The 19757-nt window shown below is 43.0% G+C and overlaps 1 protein-coding gene and 1 non-coding gene across 3 annotated transcripts; one reads left to right on the top strand and one right to left on the bottom strand.

The window, feature by feature from the left end:
• The first annotated feature begins 1293 nt into the window (after window positions 1-1293).
• Window positions 1294-11907, top strand: Slfn14 (schlafen family member 14). 2 transcript variants are annotated; one of them, XM_051180000.1, is made up of 5 exons: window positions 1294-1408; window positions 3260-4320; window positions 5941-6072; window positions 7042-7519; window positions 9873-11907. In XM_051180000.1, exons 2-5 carry the CDS (start codon window positions 3294-3296, stop codon window positions 10687-10689), a joined length of 2454 nt encoding a protein of 817 aa, XP_051035957.1. In that variant the 5' UTR covers window positions 1294-1408; window positions 3260-3293; the 3' UTR covers window positions 10690-11907. The 2 variants fall into 2 exon arrangements, with proteins under 2 accessions (XP_051035957.1, XP_051035873.1); XM_051179916.1 differs by having other exon boundaries at window positions 7042-7756.
• A 5702-nt stretch (window positions 11908-17609) lies between these two features.
• Window positions 17610-17800, bottom strand: LOC127221700 (U2 spliceosomal RNA). Its single transcript, XR_007834485.1, has one exon. It is a non-coding gene; the product is annotated as a U2 spliceosomal RNA (small nuclear RNA).
• Between the last annotated feature and the right edge of the window lie 1957 nt (window positions 17801-19757).

Below are 19757 nucleotides of genomic sequence, written 5' to 3'. Positions count from 1 at the left end.
TCACAAATTAGTTATCCAATACCAAGAGGTCACAGCTGAAATCAAATACCATGTAAATAACATCATATGGACTGAGAAGTTTGTGCTTATATATTTAGGAGGGTGTATGTGTAAAAAAAACAAAGAGCAAGAATTTGAGAGAGGAACCAAGGGGCAGGTGCCACGGCAAAGGTTAGAGGGTGGAAAGGGAAGAGGGATAATGATGTAATTATATTTTAATTTCTGAATAAAAATTTTAAATGTGATATACAGATGCAGTGGAATTTTTGGTTGGTCCTCAGAAACATTTTATCATTTGCAGGAAAATGGATACAGTGGGAGATAATAGTATTAAGCAAGACAGTCTCCGGCAAATGTTGTATTTTTATCTCATTCCTGGTTCATGGGTTCTTTATAAGTGTACAAAATCAGGTAGGTATATATAACACCAAAGCAGAAATAAAGATTTGTAGGGCAAGAAAGGAGAACTATCGGGAGGACAGAGGGGCAAGAAAAGCGGTACTAGGACGCATAGGAGGAACATTTCAACATGTAATATATACTTACATGAAAACTTTAAAAATAAGTAAATTTTTCATGATTAGTAAGAATGTTTTAAGATTTATTATATATGCCGTGTTCTGCCTGCATGGGCATTTGCATGACAGAAGAGGGCACCAAATCTCATTACAGCTAGTTATAAGCCACCATGAGGTTGCTGGGAATTAGAGCAGTCAGTCTTACCTTCCAAGCCATCTCTCCAGTCCAGTAAAAAAAAAAATTTAAAGTAGGAAAAAGTATAAAAGTAAATAAAACACAACAGGAAATTTAGATGTTGAAATAAGCTAACATTGCTCACAGTGAGTATGTATGTACAAGAATAGCCTAATTAAAAATGAGTGTAGCCAGACCTGGTGACACACATCTTTAATTCCAGCACTCATGAAACAAGAGGCAAGGGGATCTCTGTGAGTCTGAAGCCAGCCTTGTCTATATAGAGAGGTCCAGGCCAGCCAGGGCTGCAAAGTGAGATTCTTTTTCAAAAAATTCAAATGAGTGCAGTTTTGCAAACCAATTTAACCAGGAAAGAGGTGCTTTGTGATGTGTGGAAGTAATGCTCATTCCTTTTAGAAGATGCAAACGGAACTCTGACTGCTCACTTGAAAGCTCCCATGTTTCCCCACTCTACGGACCTGATTCACTCTCTGAGGTCAGACCTTAGCTTGCTAATCTGCCATGACATAGACTCTTCTTGGGTCCTTATCAGTCTTCCTCAGTGGGTCAATGTTATGAAGGCTGAGGGATTCTGGCAGAGTTCCTGTTCCTCCCAGGCAGATATCACAGGGCAGCAGGGCCCTCAACAACAGGCAAACATTCCACCCAGAGCCAGATGAAGAGCTGAAGCAGCAGGAGGAAACAAGAACACCAGGTAAAGAATTGCTTTTCTAAATCTCATCATTATTTTAGACGTAGTTCAGGTCTGAGAGTAGGAAGCATTGGGTATAGCAATAGTCAAGGAGACATTTAGTAAGGAAGGTGAGGGAGAAATTCTCAAGCTGGTGGGAAAGATGCTCAGTTGGAATCTAGACTCTCAGAACACTCTGTCATCTCATGTAGTTAGCATCCGAGTAACATCAAAGAGACTGGGAGCTATAAGACCACACACTGTGGTAGTCCAAAGTCACTTAGGTTTGCTGTATAGACCCCAACAATGAAAGTTACCAGGAAGGCAACCTGAAAATAAGAAAGCCGCTTCTAATAGAGTTTCAAAAATTGGAATGGAATTGCTCTGGACTGTGACCAGCCTCTGCCAGTCCTGTGTGCAGACAGCGCATGGACACTCTTTCCCAGAGAAAGACCACTTGCTCCAGTTAAAAAGCAAATGTTCTACTTTACAGTTATCTTTCTGAAATGTTTTCTTTAGAGCTCTAATTTCAATTGAGATGGCTGTACTCTAGTCTTAAAACAAAAGGTTGTTGGTCACAGTTTAGCAACTGGGCCTCAAAGGATTTAGCACTTTTCCAAATCTTAGAGGCTCCATAGTACAAAGCTAAACTAGAAGGGAAGGCCTCACATCTTACTGTCTGTGACATATTCACACTGCCTGTGACTTTAGGCGATGTGTGAAGAGTTAAAGCAATTTCAGCATTTGGTCTTTAAAACGTATAAAATAAAATAGCATATGAAATACCAAATTTTATGTGTTATATACTTTTTGGAGTTTTTTTTCCTGTTGTTTTAAAGATTTATTTTATTATTATGTATACAGTGTTCTGCCTGCACATATGCCTGCATGCCAGAGAGGGCACCAGATCTTATTACAGGTGGTTGGTTGTGAGCCACCCTGTGGTTTCTGCTACTTGAACTCAGGACCTCTGGAAGAGCAGCCAGTACTCTTAACCTCTGAGCCATCCCTCCAGACACTACTTTTTATTTCTTTGCTTGTATGAGACAGGGTCTCATCTAGTCAAGGCTGGTATTGAACTTACTATAGCCAGAAATGACTTTGGAGCTGTCCCTCTTGCCTCCATCTCCTGATGGGATTACAGTTATGTGCCCATATATGTGGCCTCAAATTCTTGAACCTCCTGTGTCAGCCACCTCAGTGCTAGGATTATAGGCATGTGCTGCCATGCCCAGCCTGATACTTGTGTTCATAGCAAGACCTGCCACACACAGCCCCAAACTCTAGTCCCTGTGTTTCCCACTGCTGCTTTTCTTCCCCTTTGTATTATGACTAGAGCCCCTGACTTCATCTTCTATTTCTGCACATTCTTTTTTTCTATTGTTTGCTTTGGTTTTTTTTTTTTTTTTTTTTTTTTTTTTTTTGGACCCTGTCCTGGAACTCACTCTGTAGACCAGGCTGGCCTCGAACTCACAGAGATCCACCACTACCCCGCATTTCTGCACTTTTTTTTTTTTTTTTTACTCACTTAGCATCTGCCCTAACCCATCTCTCTTATATCTGGACTCAGTGTTGGTGCATCCAAAATTTAAGCAGAAGTGAGCTGAAGTTTTTGCAACTTAATTTATTTCATTATGGAAAGCTATTGAGTATTCAGTTTTTAATCTTTGGCTACTCTCGTTGAAAAGTGTATTTAGCAAAATTGTTCAAAAACAATGGGAAAAACTAGAGGTTCAGTTCCTAGTTTCACTAAAGAATCTTTTAAAAGACTGTTGAATGTTAAAATGTATCTCCAGTAATGAATAGCCTTGGAGAAAATATTGTCATCTCTGAACTTCTCACTAATACAAATATTTCTGCCCTGGTTATATGTAGGAACACCCCTTTGCTATTGTTGGAAGCATAAAAAATGCCCTATGCTGAGATCATCGTAAATTTGGGCAAAGTGACTCTGGGAGAAGAAAACAGGAAGAATATGACCAATGGTTGTCTGAAAAGACATGAGAACTCGAGTATCATCCAGGCTGTCTGTGCACTGCTGAATTCTGGAGGAGGTGTGGTCAAAGCCGAGATCGTTGATGAAAACTATAGTTACCGATGCCACGGGCTGGGGCAGGATTTGGAAACTTCCTTTCAAAAGCTTCTTCCATCAGGTTCACAGAAGCATCTTGACTATATGCAACTGAACCACAACCTCCTGATTTTTGTGAAGCCATGGAGCCCAGAAGCCTCCAGCCTTCCGCTGAAGATTTGCAGCTTACGCTCCAACTTATACCAGAGAGATGTTACCTCTGCCATCAACTTGAGTGCCAGCAGTGCCCTGGAGCTTCTCAAAGAGAAAGAGTCTAGAGCCCAAAGAGGTGTCACCAGGGTGCATTCTCAGGAATTCGTCCTCAACAGATCCATCCAGGAAGAAGAAGATATGAAGGTGTGTGCTTCAGAATTTTTTAAAAAGGATAAACTCAATTATAAGGAGAAGCTGAACTTCACAGAGTCAACACATGTGGAGTTTAAAAGGTTCACCACCAAAAAGATTGTCCCTCGAATTAAAGAGACACTGGCTCACTATGTTTCTGCATTTGCCAACACTCAAGGGGGATACTTAATTATTGGGGTTGATGATAAGAGCAAAGAAGTTTTTGGATGTAAGAAAGAGAAAGTGAACCCAGAATCACTAAAAACAGAAATAAAAAACTGCATAGAAAAGTTGCCCACGTACCACTTCTGTCATGAAAAGCCCAAGGTGAATTTCACAACCAAAATTTTGAAGGTTTACCAAAAAGAGGCCCTATATGGTTATGTCTGTGTGGTTCAAGTAGAGCCCTTCTGCTGTGTCGTGTTTTCAGAGGACCCTGATTCCTGGATCATGAAGGACAACAATGTCAAAAGGCTGGTGGCTCAACAATGGGTAGACATGATGCTGGATATTCCGCCAGGTAAAAAAAAGATGGAAGGCATCACAGAGGCTAAGAGCAAGAACTCTCTCCTTCACCTTTTGAGGATATTCTATCATGTAGTTTAGTTTTAAAAGCCAGAAATGTGCTTTTGTTTACCAAATGCACTTCCACAATAGTGTTCTTTTTCTGATGGCTTAGTTCTGAAGACTCTGAATCTCTTTGAAGTTAAAAAAAAAAAAAGGAATTTGGATTTCAGTCTTTTAGAGTCAAGTTATCATATATCATTAGCTATTAAGTAGTGAGTTTCTTTTCTGCATTGTAAAACCCTGCTGACCAAAAAAAAAAAAAAAAAAAAAAAAAAAAAAAAATAGTACGTGGAATAGTTTATTGGACAATCTTCAGAGAACACCATTTAAGTATGACACTGCACTAAGTATCTCTCTCTCTCTCTCTCTCTCTCTCTCTCTCTCTCTCTCTCTGTGTGTGTGTGTGTGTGTGTGTGTGTGTGTGTGTGTGTGTGTGTGTAAGAGAGAGGCAGACAAAGAGGGAGAGGGAAATTTGAACCACTTCAGTAAATGGTTCAGTAAATCTAGAAGCATATATCTTAAACTATACAAGGCACCACAAAACTGGGAAAGCGAAGCAAGAGCATGTACTCTGGGAACCACGGGTGGGGGTAGGGGGGCACCCCTGATGGTTGTACAGCCCTTACATCTTGTTTGGTAGTCAGCCTTGGTGCTTCCTATGCAGCCCATTAAAGACTTGCAAATAAACTCATTCCCTTGCTTGCCGGATCAGTTGCTCCCAATTTGATGAAATGCCTTAGGTCTCTGGATACAGATGTCAGTCATTATAGACTTCATGGCATCCTCCTTTGTCTTTCCTGGGGAAATGAGGAAATAGATCAAACAAATTGTTTGTTTTGTTCCACCCCCACCCCTCCACCCCCACCCCCCACCCCGAGACAGGGTTTCTCTGTGTAGCTTTAGAGCTTGTCCTGGAATCAGTTCTATAAGCCAGGCTGTCCTGGAACTCACAGAGATCCACCTGCCTCTGTCACCCAGGTGTTGGGATTAAAGGCATGCTCACCCCGGACTCCTGCTACCTCCCTTACTCCTCCCACCTCCCCTTCTCCTTCCAATTCCATCTCACTTTAGATGGAAACTAAAAGCAACTCAGTTGCAGCCTGTGCTGCCCCCTCTGGCCATATGGTGGCTTACAGCCAACAGGGCTTTCTCCTTTTCTCCATCCCCCCCTGTAGGTGGCCGACAAGGTTTAAGGCTTCCTTGCATTACTGTGCTTTCTCTCACTGTCCTAGAGCTTAAAACAACTGTGCTCACATGACCTTTGCTGACCTCTAGTAGCTCCCCTTTCTTCTTACATGTGACCTGGCATCAGGATTTTATACAGTTGGAAGAAAACTCAGGGACCATCACCTCATGAGAGACAGGAGAAATGGCACTTGTTTGAAATGAATTACCCAGTGAGGTAAACTACTAGAGACCCACATAGCAGTTTCCAGCTTCCTTTCCTGCCTTGCACAGCTGTGTGAGGCAGTGCAGGACCTCGAACCTGTTTCCTGAAGAAAGAACAATCTCAGAGTTCTGCCATGTTCGCATTTTCGTATTCTCTGAAGCCGCTTTCTATATATTTGTTTAGATCCTTCCAGCTTGCCCATCACTGATTACAGAGCTCACCCGATTTCATCAGCTTCGTCTGCACCAAGAAGGCCAGCATATCTCACAAAAGCCCTGGAATGTAAGGGGACTCTACAGCGCTGTTTGTTTCCAGGTATACCTATCTCAATTTTTGTTTGGTTTTTGAGACAGTATCTCACTACTGTCCAGTCCAGATTTGTATATCCCCTCTTCATTTCATCTGAGGAGATTGTTTTTATACAATAAAGCATAGGTCAGTGGTAGAGTATTTGCCTAGCAAGGTTCTGAGTGTGATACCCAGCATTGAACCTGAGTTTAATCTCTGGGCCCCAATGGTGGAAGGAGAGAACCTGAAAGTTGTCTTCTGACCTCCACATATACAACACACACACACACACACACACACACACACACACACACAATAATAATAAAATGTCTTCAGGCCTCTGTTAAGAATTACTATTCTGTTTAGCAATGGTGACACACACCTTTAATCCCATCACTCAGAAGGCAGAGGCAGGCAGACCTCCGTGAGTTCCAGGCCAGCCTGGGCTAGAGTGAGTTCCAGGACAGGCTCCAAAGCTACACAGAGAAACCCTGTGTGAAAAAACAAAAAGAAAAACAATGACAACAAAAAGTTACTTTTCTAAAAGAAGACACCCCTCCTTTTTTTCTTTCTTTTCTGACACAGGGTTTCTCTGTGTAGCTTTGGCTGTCCTGAAACTGACTGAAACTGGCTGTCCTGAAACAGGAGGGCCTCAAACTCAGAGACTAGCCTGCTTCTGCCTCCTGAGCACACCCACTATGCGACCTAAAGAGGACTCTTACTTTCCCCCAAAGGATCACCTCCACAGAAAGGGATGCCTTTCCAGCATCGGTCTGTGTCTGAGACCAGGAAAAGGCTCCAGGAGCTTGTTTTCAGTAGTCTTCATCCTGACAGCTTCCCTCTAGGCTGTAGAGTTGCTGGGCATGGAATGTCGGGTGTGGCATGCTGGTTGTGGATGATTCCAAGGCTAAACTAGTTATTTTCTATAAGGTTGCAATAGCAGCCCTGTGCTCTTTTTTTCTAAGTTTTGCTAACTTTTATTCCTTCAATTTTCAGTGACACAGTCAAGTCTGCAATTTCATCCAAAATCCCTCTGTAAGAAGCTGTTCTCGGATCACAATGGATTGGAGGACTTACTGAAGTCACAGACACATCCTTGTCCTCATGGGATTGTGATAGTTTCTAGAAGCTGGGCTGGTGATATTGGTTTAACAAAGGAGAAGAAGGTACTGTGTGATGCTCTCCTGGTAGCAGTCAACAGCCCCCTGGTACTCTATACGATCTTAACAGACCAAAGTTGGAATGGAGGATATGACTATACTCACAACACCGCCCTTCAGTTAAAGCAGCAGCTCCAAACTCTTGGCAGCTATACGGGGAAAGTGTGCATCATTCCAAGGCAGATATACCTGACCAGCAGAGGGCCCAGACCTGATCAGTCCCCTGTGTGTTACCCCAGATCCTACACACTGTCTAGTAAAGCAGAAGTGGAAGGCGTGCTGCAAGCCCTTGTGGGGGTCTCACTGTGCTCCAGGTCAGTGCTAAGTGACCAGCTGGGCTGTGAGGTTTTCAAGCTTCGAATAGAAGAGCAATGCAACTCACTCTCCGAGAGCCTCCAGGAAACCCGGGAGTTGTTCATCCATTGTTTTCCCGGAACCAGGAAGACTGCCCTAGCCATAAAGATCACAGAGAAAATCAAGGATGTGTTCCACTGCAGACCAAAAGAGATCCTCTATGTTTGTGGAAATGACTCCCTCAGGGATTTTGTGACGTGAGAATTTTACCTTCGGGGGTATGGGGTGTCTTTCAACACGGTCACAAAAGTAATTTGTTTGAGTTTAACAATGCTGTTTTTCACCAGCAAGTGCAAACGCCTGAATTAACACAGATTTCCAAGTGTGGTTGAGCTCTAGAGTGAGTAAAAAACAGGCCAGGGATACTTGCCATTTGTTGTTGTTGTTTTTTTTAGATTGTCTTTCTCCTTAAACTCAATCCTCCTGAATCAGCTTCCTGAGCAATAAGATTATAGAGATACACTACCATGCCCAACTGTGCCTCTAATTTACAGTAGAAACATTTTCCCATAATCTGTGTCCTTCGCTCTAAGAAAAGTAGAAATGAACCTGCCTTACTTTAAATAAATTTTTGCTGGATAGTTAGTGTTTTGGTTACACAATTAGTCACTATATCTGGCAGGAATTTAAATTTAAATACACTTTAACTCTGTTTATAAAATATTCACATATTTTAGAAAACATGTAAATTTAATTCTGATTGAATTCTCTAGCTTTCAGTGTAGTAAATAAATTGAATATTGTACAGTTTAGCACAGAGGAAAAATTCATGTTATTTCTTCCAGTTTTAATTGTTCAAAAATAATTTTGAGCAGTATTTATGTTAGATGCTATTAGATATAATAAAAGAGGAAAAAACAATGAAGACTTTACAAAATAAACAATACAAGCAAGTGCTGTGTTGGTATTATAATGAAGATCTGCCTCATAGGCTGGAGGTTGGTGGACAAATGCTCTCTAGGGAAGGAGACTCTTGACTGTACTAAATCATTAGGAAGCCAGGTGTGAGGGTGCATGCCTGGAATCCCAGCACTGTGGAGACTGAAGCAAGGGGACTGAGAGTCTAAGGGCAGCCTGGCCTACACAGTGAGACCCTGTATCAAAAGCAATGGAGCAAAGGTTAACAGTAGGAGAAGTGAATGAGATGGGGAGGGCCTCCCAGGCAAAGGTCACAGCAAGGTCAAAGGCGGTGAGGAGTGAGAGTCCAGCCAGAGTATGGACACATGAAGAATGGTGATGTTGGAATGTCTACAGATGCTAGATTAATTATGGAGGAAACTGCTAGGGGCTAGGAATGTTATGGAGCTCTGTAGCGAAAAATTAAAAACCTCCCAGTTAAAACCCCAATTGCCAAATACCTATCAAACCCTTAATGTGAGGAAGGCATGGGGACAGCTCAAAATCAGTGCTTTTCTTCAAGAGCCACGCAGACCAAGCTAGAAGAAAATGAACATAGTTACAAGTCAAGGCAGAGAGTCAGCCCCAGGAGACCGTGTACACACAGTCTGTATGAGGGCACCCTATTGGATACTTAGAGAAAACCAGAAGCAACCAGATCTGGGAAGCTTGTTTGTGTAGTGTATATGCATGCTACAATGTGCCACAAAGAGAAGTGGACCAGAGAGAGAAAGACCTGTGGGGGTTTCTTTTTTTTAAGTCTCCTTGAAGGAACTCAGCAACTGGTGTTTTTCTTACCAAAACCCAAAGGAGTTTCTGATTTTTGGAAGACAAGAAACAGACCTTGCGTTAGACAAAATTTGAATTAGCACATACCTTTCTATATGTATAGATTATGATATACTTGTAGGAGACTGTTCCCTAATCCTAGTAAAAGGGCAAGTTAAAGAAGTAGGAACAGGCGAGAGTTACTTTTGAGATTTCCTTTAACTGTATTGATCTTGTCTTCTGCTGCCAAGCATCACAACTGAATCAGCAGAAGCATCAAGCTTTCCTAACTTATTACTTTTTGAGACCAAGTATTACTATGTAGGCTAGGTTGGCCTATAGACATTATGTTATCCAGGCTGTCCCTGGACTCTGGATCCCCAGCCTCCTGAGTGATGGGATTATAGGCACAAATGACCCAATTGTCTAACTACTTCATAGTAGAATCTCACATGAAGATTTAACCAAACAATCCCCAAACTCTGCATTCTATCTGTTGGAAGTAGAGTGCTTTTTGTTGCTCTGCCTCTATTAATGAATTGGTCTGCAAAGGAGAATTAGTCTCTATTTCTAACACAGATAGTAAGGAAAGCTTCCATTATCTTTGTTTGTATGCCTGAAACCCTGTTTACTCTTTCACGGTTACAGCCAACAAGTCGCCTGCCAAGTTGTGACCCAAAGGACCTTCATGAGAGAAGAGTTCCCAAAGATTAAACACATAGTGATGGATGAGATTGAAGATTTCTGTATGAGATACAGTGACTGGTACATGAAGGCTAAGAGCATCACCCATCCAAAAGTGAAGGGGGCTGCAAGTGAAAACATTCACCATGGGATCCTCTGGCTTTTTCTGGATCCTTTCCAAACCTGTTATGCAGATGTTAGTGGCCTTCCTGCCCCTTCTGCTCAGTTTCCTCGAAAAGTGATCACGAACAAGATCCACTGTGCTGTGGAGATTGCAAACGTTATGAAAGAAGAAATGAAGAGGATCCAGGAAAGCCCTCCCTGCAACATATCTCCAGACATGCTGGCAATGTTCCAGGAGGCTCCCTATGAGGAAGCAATATGTGCCCAGGCTCTGCCTGGAGTGTGTGAGATCAAGGCTAACCTGACACTAGAACAAATAGCCAACTATGTTGTAGAAAAATGTCACAGCCTGTTCCATCATGGTTATCTGCCCAAAGACATTGCAGTTCTGTACAGAAGGGAAGACAGAGGACGGTATAAGGATGTGTTGCTCGGAATGGCCCAGGGAACAACAGAGGTCGCATTCAGCAGCGCTGCAGATGTTTGTAGCGATGGCATTGTTTTAGACAGTGTTCAGCAGTTTTCAGGCATGGTAAGGAATATTGTGTTTGGGCTTAGTCCTGAATGCATGCAGTCAGAGGGGGCTCATAAACTTTGCTTTGCCTCGAGAGCCATTAAGCATCTCTACTTGCTTTATGAGAGGAGGGCAGCCTCCTGATTGTAAATAACACAGGAAGCCAGACGAGCAATCTCTCCTCCCAGATGTGTGGTAGCTACTTCCTTTTCAGTATTACAAGTAAAGATATGAAGGCACATTGTTATGGCCTGGAGCCGCAGCAATGGTTTTGGGGGAAGGGGGCGGAGGATCGGTCACTCTACTAGTGGCTGTACCCTTTGCTCAGTCCACTTCTTTTTTCCTGGACTGTAACAAGATAAGTACAATTGGTTCTCTGCCTCCAATTTTCCTAACTCAATCCAGCTTTTATTCTGCCATCCAAAGGTCCTAAAATAGAAAGCAGATTTTGTGAAATTCCTGCAGCCTTTGGATGGAGTCAGTTTCTAAGGCTTTCTATGGTGCCAGCTTTCTCTCCTGACCCCATCCTGGATCATACCTCCGTCTCCCAGTGTTTCTAATGCACTCCAGGTTTATAGCTATGCTGGGAGTGATGGTGGGATATCCTTTAGACCAATTACTTGGACTGGATGTCTTGAGGGCAGCACCTAGACTAGCATCTCAGGCTATATATAGGGCTCAAAGCTTCACAGGTCCAAACTTGATTTCCTGTTTTCACAAAGTCTAGATTAGTCTCTTGGGGTTGACTTTCTGCTAACCAAGGTCACAGAAGACAAACACACGAGTGAAAATGCCACTCCATTAGTTTAGAGTGTGAAATATTAACCAGTGGGCTAGGGGTATTTTGCTAATTTGTACATTCATCAAGAACACAGGAAGCCAAATCATGTGAGAAGAGCTTTATAGGAAGAATGGCTAGAGCAGCCCAGTGTTGGTGGCGCATGCCTTTAGTCCCAGCACTCAGGAGGCAGAAGCGGGCAGATCTCTGTGAGTTCGAGGCCAGCTTGATCTACAGAGTGAGTTCCATGACAGGCTCCAAAGCTACAGAGAAATCCTGTCTCAAAAAAACCAAAAAAAAAAAAACAAAACAACAAAAACCAACCAACCAACCAAACAAAAAACAACAACAACAACAAAAAAGAAAAATCAACCAACCAAATAAACAAAAAGAATAGCAAGAGGGCCAGCCTGGACCTAGTGGCCAGCTGTGTTCTCCTTTTTCTCTCCCTTCATGCAATTAGTGTGATAGAATAACAGATGAAAGAGTTGCTTGTAGCGTGAAGCTGCTAAGGCATTGTTAAAAAAGGACAACATAACATATCAGCTTGAGAGAAGGAAAAAGAAAAATAAAAAGCTCCTATACATCCCTTGACCTCAGTGTATTTTCTTTCAGTTTCGCTTATTTCCATTTCCTTTTGATATTTTACACACAATGCAAGTTCTGCAATCTTATAGTCTATATGGCTGCTTCTTCCATTTAACTTTTTGCAAAACATTGTTGCAGTGTCATTCTGCCTAATGCTTCACATCTACCCCAACGGTAGAGCTAGATATTGAAAACCAGTTCCACTCTGGAAATCAGTGTGGATAATTCTCAAGTAGGTAAAAAAAAATCTACCGGCTATACACTCCTGGGCATTTTCTCAAAGAACTTGACATCATAGTCCACAACGAACATGTTCAGCCGTGTTCATTGCCACTGTATTCACAATAGCTAGGAAATAGAAACAGCCTAAATGACTTTCAGAAGTGAACAGATAATGAAAATGCTTATGTATACAAAGGAATTCTACTGAGTTGCAAAGAAAACTGAATCCATGCATTTTGCAGGTAAATGGATGGAACTAGACCATATACCAAGTCAAGTAATTCAGACCCAGAAAGACAAATAGACAAATGCCACACCACATGTTTCCTCCTATCCATGGTTCTTAGCTCAGGATCTTTTTTTCTTTTTTCTTTTGGTTTTTCGAGACAGGGTTTCTCTGTGGCTTTGGAGCCTGTCCTGGAACTCACTCTGTAGACCAATCTGGCTTCCAACTCACAGAGATCCATCCATCTTTTGCCTCCTGAGTGCTGGGATTAAAGGCTTGCACCACCAACGCCCGGTTTTAGCTCAAAATCTTTAGATATGGGAAACCACAGAAATCAGGGACGTCAAAAGGGACCAAGTCAGGGGAGCTCTAGTTTGGGGGATGGTAGGTAGGTCATAGTGCTATGAAGCAGAAAATGTGGTAAATAGAGAGGGGCTTTAACCTGGGAGGGGGAAAGGTGAGCGATACAGAGGGGGCAAAAAATAACACTGAGAATATTTCATAAAACATATAGACCATATGATTTTTTGCTTATCTAAAATTATATGTGATATATATGTATGTGTATGTATATACACAGATGTATAGTTTAAAGAAGTTACCACCCTGTGGGTGGTAATGCTCCCTGAAAAAGCCATCAACTAACAAAACCCCAGTACCATGTATGAGAGCCATGAGCTCCTTGGTCAGAGTGGTCTAAGAGACCCCCCCCCAAATCAAAACAATATAAACTATTGCTGTTGCCCTTGGTTGCCTCCCAGAATTTGAAGGTAAGACACCATTGCTGAAGAACTCTTAAACTTCAGACACAGGAAATGATCTGGAACTGGCCTCAAAGCCTCCTCCCTGATGATTGGCTCTCATGGTATCACAAGATTCTCTGGCAGCTGCCAAGGGAGAGATGCACTTGGTTGTCCTACCCCAATGTACAGCCTATGAACCACAACAGTGACTGGCCTGGCAAGATAGCCACAATGGTGGCACCTTTATTTTGGTTACCAACAACTGTCTGATTGGACTGAAGGCCTGCTCAACAGGAGGAAATCATGTCTAGTACTGTAAACTCAGTCAACTCCCCATGGTTAGAAAGGATATAAGCTGGAGAGGAGAACTTGCTACTGCTTCCCTAGACCAGTAGGGTTTGTCTTCACAGTAACTATGCTTATACAGATAAGTGGGGCTTTCACCCCCACTTTTTGTGTCACAGAGACCCACAACTGATCAAAATGCAGGTAATCTGTGACTGGGGGTGCCAACCCTATCTGATACATCTGCAACACAACCCGTAAATCTAAGGCTCAGGGAAAACCATGGAAAAGTGGGGAGGAAAGTTTGTGAGAGCCATAGGACCATGATCAAATCTCCTAGACACAACGGGGAAACTGCACTCCTGAACTCTCAACATGACCAGCGTGACACTACCAGTAGACAATCTTGGTAGTGGGGACAGGGGAAAGTCAACATGGTCCCACCCCTAGACAAAAAGCTGCAGGAGGTCAATGGCTACTGAGACAGGGAGAATTGGTTGCTTTCAGAGAACAACTCCCACATAGGGTGTCTAATCCCAAGGTCAGCCCTGAATGCATGCATGTACAAGCAAAACTAAATGGACTCAGTATGTTATATATACATATGTGCATATATATACATACACATATGAGTATACACACACACACACACACACACACACATATATATATATAAATTTTAAAAAGATGATGATCATGAATTTGGGAGGGGTAGGAGGGATAGAAATGATATAGATGCATTGTTAATGCTGAGGGTCTGTGTACATGTGTATGTATATGCATGCATATAAGTGTTGGTGCCTGTGGAGGCCCCTGGAGCTAGAGTTACAGATGGTTGTGAGCCTGATGTGGGTGCTGGGAATTAAACTCAGGACCTCTGGGAGAGCCCTTAACCATTGAGTCATCTCTTCAATACTGCCCCCTTCCTTTTTAAGACAATGCCTTGTTATGTAACTGCCAGGGTCTGGGATTGCATGCCTGTACCATTAGCCTAGTAGGCATATAGAGTTTTTTTTTTTTTAATAAGAGAGAAAAGACTGATATCAGCATCTGATTACAAAAAGTAAGTACTCGTGTCTCAGAAACATTGTTCTCGAATGGGACTTTTAGAAATAATTTGTAGTTAAGTATGGTGGCATACACCTTTGATTCCAGCCTCTCACATGCTACAGACTATTATTAAGCTATAGCCCCAGACAGGTTTTTTATTTTTTAGTTTGAGACCAGGCCTCACTAAGTTACTCAGGCTGACCTTCATACTTGCGAGTCTCCTACCTCAGCCTGGGGAGTAGCTAGAATAACAGGCCTACACCACCAGGCCTAGCTTATTCTAAATCTTGTTCAAATGATTTAGGAAATGTGTAAGTAGTATATTTTTCTATAAAATGCAGTATTATAGTGGAACACACACACAGAACAAAAAACAAAAACCAGGGCTGGAGAGATGGTTCGGAGGTTAAGAGCACTTGACTATTCTTCCAGAGGTCCTGAGTTCAATTCCCAGCACCATTTATAATGAGATCTGATGCCCTCTTCTGGTGTCCAAGCATACATGCAGGCTGAACACTACATATTAAAAGAAAAGAAATACAAAACCTAATTCTTATTTTTGCAACACCCCCAGTTGTTTTTCATTTCTGCCTTTTCATTTCCAGTGCTAGCTCACTGGCAGATATGCTTTTGCTGAGTTGTCATCAGAGGCACACGCCTCTTGGTGCCTGTTTGGGCTGATGTTCCACAGCCCCTTCCCACTCTGCAGTCTCCTGCATGGCAGACAAAGCATTTTCCAGATCACAGCCTAGGCACAACAGGTCCTTGGTGCCTTTGAGTGTGTGTGTGTGGGGGGGGGGGGTGGTGAGGGCGGGGCTGGCAATGCTGGCTTCCTGCTACAGCCTGATCTCAGGCCTGTAGAAAAGGTCATGGGTTAGCATTTCACTTCGTAAAGGTCTTAAAACCCAGGGCAATAGCCGGGCAGTGGTGGCAAATGCCTTTTATCCCAGCACTTTCGAGGAAGAGGCAGGCAGATCTCTGTGAGTGCAAGGCCAGCCTGGTGGTCTACAGAGTGAGTTCCAGGACAGCTAGGACTGTTACACAGAGAAACCCTGTCTGGAGGTGGGGTGGACAGGAAAAGAGAGGGCTCCAACACTCCAGGAGACTCAGCAACACAGAACAGAAGTACTTCCCCCTCCCCCACTTGCCTCTTTCCCCCCCACAGGTCACTGTGAGAAGATGTCATGGTTGACAATTGTGTCCTCCCTGAGTAGTGATAGTTGCCAGAAGGTGTAAGCAGATCCTGGCTTTCCCAAAGTTATTAGACAGTTGTTGCATATGCTGTTTGGCATTATTTGAGTTAAAGGCAACTGAAAAACCTCAGATGCAAGAGACAATCTCATTCTTTCTCCTCCTGGAAACAGGAACGGAAAACTCCCCCGTGCAAGATGCCCTCCTTGTAGCAAAGAAACATGCTTCCGTAGGAATCTCCGGGAAAAGTATTCTGTCAGCTTTCTTATATACCTTCCCTCTCTTTGCCCATTCCTGCCTATTCTCCCTTCTCTCATTCTCCCCTTTCTCCCTCTTCTTTCCAAATAAAACAGACTTTGCAAATTAGAGGAAATGCTTCATATTTCCTGGGCATATTTCATATGCCCAGGTCCTACTGTTTTTCCTAATCACAGTCACTTCCCTTCCAAAGGTGCCACTTCAGTTTTATTAAGGCCAAGTAAAATCCCATCGTGTACATTTTCTGCGTTCATTCATCAGTAGAGCCGTTCACGTTTTGACGACTGTGAAAAGTGCCACGGTGAACACAGATGTACAGGAGTCCTTTCCTTTTCCTAGAAGTGTTTTGAGAGTCATTTACAAAACCAAAACAAATACACAAACCCTACCTTTTAGTTATGCTAGAAATCTAGGTCAAACTCATGGAATGCTAGTACAGAAAAAAAAGGGGGGGCTCTGTTTATAATTTTTTTGCCTATATATGGGAACTTATATTTTTAAACATTTTTTTTAAAAATTTTGGGTTTTTATTTTTTTCTTTTTGAGTTGTGTAGTCCTTTATTAGCAACTAAAGTACTTCGAAGGTATCTTTTGTACAACATGGGTAGTAATTGTCTATAACTGGAAATCTCTTATATCCTAATACAGATCATTTATAAATGCAATTTTTTATTAAAAAGCTTCACCCTTTTTTTGTCTGTACAATTTGCAAAACTATTCTGAAAGCCGAATATATGTGCATGAGTCTGCAAAGAGTGCAAAATTCAGATATGCTAAAGTCATTTTCAAAAACTGTATGACAACTGGGCCTTGATATTGTCATCTTTTTTATCAAAATCTTCTGATTCCAGCCTTCCATCCACTGCTCCGAACTATAAAGCATTAAAAATGACTACACCTACTAGAAAAGAAGGTAAGAGAGGTCTATTAGTCTGAGGTTTCAGAATCCCCCCGACCCCACGGGAACCAACGTTGGTTGGTAAAGGCTAGACTGGACTCCGGATAGAGTGTGAGTCTGTTGTGCAGGTGGCGTCCCTGAGGGTCGAAGCTTCAGTGGACCGTGAATGCTCCAGCCCCATAACTCACTGAACTGTCTTGCCAGCTTCTACACTGGCTCGACTGTCCCTAATTAAAGAAGGAAAAGCTCATATTTATTCTGTTCTTTTGGAGCTCTGTGATAGCATCTAACAACACCCCGATGGGGTGTCTTCCACATACAGTGTTATGATATTTCTTCAAACAATTGCTGAGAAACAGAATGTAGTTGTTCTATAATACTTATACTATGATAGCTACAAACAAACCAACCTAGCTGTACATTCAGCTGAGGTCCACTCGCTTGGACACCTTGGGCCCACCTATAGTGCACAACACCAAACTAAGAGACAACTCCGTGAAATGACAAGGAGACTGCCACCCAATTGCCCTGGCTGTTCTGAATGTGCCTTTGCACCTCAGGTACGTGCTGTCATAACCGACTCCCATGACTTTGGATCCTACCCTTAACTAGGCGGGTTAAGGGTTCTGCTCCTCAAAAGTTAACTATGTAGCAAAAACTTTTAACAAACTGGAAAGATTCCTGGCTAAAGCAACCACGAAAAAAGAGAACGCATACACCCTCCAGTTCCACTAATTACTCAAGTACTACAGGCAAACTAAAAGAGTTAAGGTTTCTGTGTGAACAGTCAGCGTACAACTTTTTTTAAACTATTCATAACCCCAAAAGGGGTACACCGTTCCTGGAAGTACTGCAATACCAGGTCGATGCATGGAGTGGACTGAGCAAGCTCCTTTTCCAGCTCCTATCTCCAAAAATCCATTTAATATATTGTCCTTATGTAAAGGACATATCAGATATTAAACTGATAAGAACAGATACTACACTTGATCTTAGCCAAAAGGCCGAGAAGCGATACCTAACTCAGTCCACACTCCAGCTTCACTAACATGCACACGCACTTCAACGTCACGGCTACAAACATGCTCGCATTGATAAACACGAGTCTGACACCGACTCTTTTGTTCTATCGTGTTCACGACGTTTACCCTATAAAAAGCCGATGAGATCCAAGGACGGCGAGATTTTTTCCCCTGCACTTTTGGTTCCCAGAGGAGACTGGGCCACATCTTCATTTGCATGCCCCGCCTAGCGCATTTTTGGTCCCCGCGCGCAGCGGAGTGCTTTCAGATGGCTGAGTGACTTAAAGCGATTCTCCCAGGTTTTTCTTCGCAATTTCCAGACACAAACTTGCCAACACCCACCACAAAAATGTTCTGTTTCTCACCCACACACTCCTCCTGTTATATCCAGCCCAATTTTCATCGCATCTGTCTCTGAGGTGACACCCATCCATGACTGAGCACAGGGGGCTGGTACTCTCCCTGAGTGTGGACCCGGGGAGACTCGTTCTGATCTGCTCCAAGGGTGGATTGAGCCTTGGAAGATGGGCCCTTGGGATTTCAGCTCTTTTGCTGTAACTATTGCTCTGGTGCACCCCACCCTTCACCCCGCTCCAACTGCCACCCTATCGTTGATTCCTTTCCTTGTAAGTCTTGTTTTCACATGCAGTCTGTAGCCTATGCAGCACAGACTGCTCTGGAATTTTCAGTGATCCTCCCCTTCTCAGTCTTGCCCAATAGCCAGGTTCCTTTCTTTCGTAATTTGAGACAGAGTCTGTGTAGCCATTGCTATTCCAGAACTTGGAATGTCCATCAGGCAGCGATCCGCATGGCCCTGACACCCTAAGTGCAGATCACTACACCCAGCACAGTTCCTTTCTTTTTAAAACAAATCAAAATTCACTTTGGGTTGGGTTTTATGGTGAAGACCTGTAATCAACTCCATAGGCTGGTCCATAGGAGGATCCAGTGTCCCATGCTACTCCATGAAAGAATATGCCCAAGGGATTAAAAATGTGTATTGCCACCCCAGCTGGCTATTTTTAAATTTTGAGATTCAGTTTTAAAGATAGCTTGGGTGTGGAGAAAGGGAAAGTCTCTTAGAGGATACAACAAGATCTAATTGTGAGCATTTTGTCAGACTAAACAACACGGTGGTCTTCTTTTCCTTTCCCCCACAGCCTCCAGAAAGGTCACATCATTTCAGGACATTGCTCAGCCCTCGTGGTTAATTTCCTTTTCTCTTGCTTTCAGGGACCCCTGGTACACTTTTCCTCTCCCACTGGTCAGTTTCTTCCAGAAACATAGGCCCCTTCTGATACCAGTTTGAAAGGTTTCTCCTTGGGATTTGGGTCAAGATCATCAGTCCTGATTTTAGTCAGGTAGTGATCACCAGTGAATGCCATCAAGAGTTCATGACCTCTTGTCTTCTCCCCACTCAGAAGATGCCACACGGCAAGCCTGTGAGCGCCTCCCAGTAGCCTGTGTGTGATCCTTAGCTCTCTGTCACAGTAGCAAGTCTCTGAGATTGTGAGTATAGAGGAGGGCAGTTGTGTAGGCCTGCAGCTTTGGAGGTTCCTGTCTGTGACCAAAGGACCCTGGTGCTTCTGGAGGCAGGCACATGGGGCAGTGAGTCTGGGGAAGATCAAGGCTCTCCATCTCATGGTCCAGGGTGAGGAGATGAAGAGCCCAGAGCCCCCTAAGTCCCTTCAAGATCTTGTGAGACCACACAACAAGCTCTTTACATTAGTATGGGATTTTCCTGAGAGTCATTAGGAACATCCCCTAATGATTTTACACTCCCAATTAGTATCACTGTGAGTATGACTGACTGGGCAGGGGGGGGGGAGGGCAGTTCCCAGTCAGCACCAGAGTATGAAATAAATGCAGCGAATGCGTAGGAAAAGTTCTTATCTATCTAAAGGTTAGACATTTTCTATCTGAAGGGAAAAATGAGAAAACACAGACACTT

This window comes from Phodopus roborovskii, unplaced genomic scaffold (assembly GCF_943737965.1).
Source record: "Phodopus roborovskii unplaced genomic scaffold, PHOROB, whole genome shotgun sequence".
Taxonomy (NCBI): Eukaryota; Metazoa; Chordata; class Mammalia; order Rodentia; family Cricetidae; genus Phodopus; species Phodopus roborovskii.
This window is presented reverse-complemented; position numbering and strand designations above follow the sequence as displayed.

Bases quoted from the DNA above. Each gene is read 5' to 3' on its own strand.
- Slfn14 (XM_051179916.1), top strand. From the start codon at position 3,294: ATGCCCTATGCTGAGATCATCGTAAATTTGGGCAAAGTGACTCTGGGA. The intron at 4,321-5,940 runs GTAAAAAAAAGA...ATATTTGTTTAG, and splicing joins GATGCTGGATATTCCGCCAG to ATCCTTCCAGCTTGCCCATC. The intron at 6,073-7,041 runs GTATACCTATCT...TTCAATTTTCAG, and splicing joins ACAGCGCTGTTTGTTTCCAG to TGACACAGTCAAGTCTGCAA.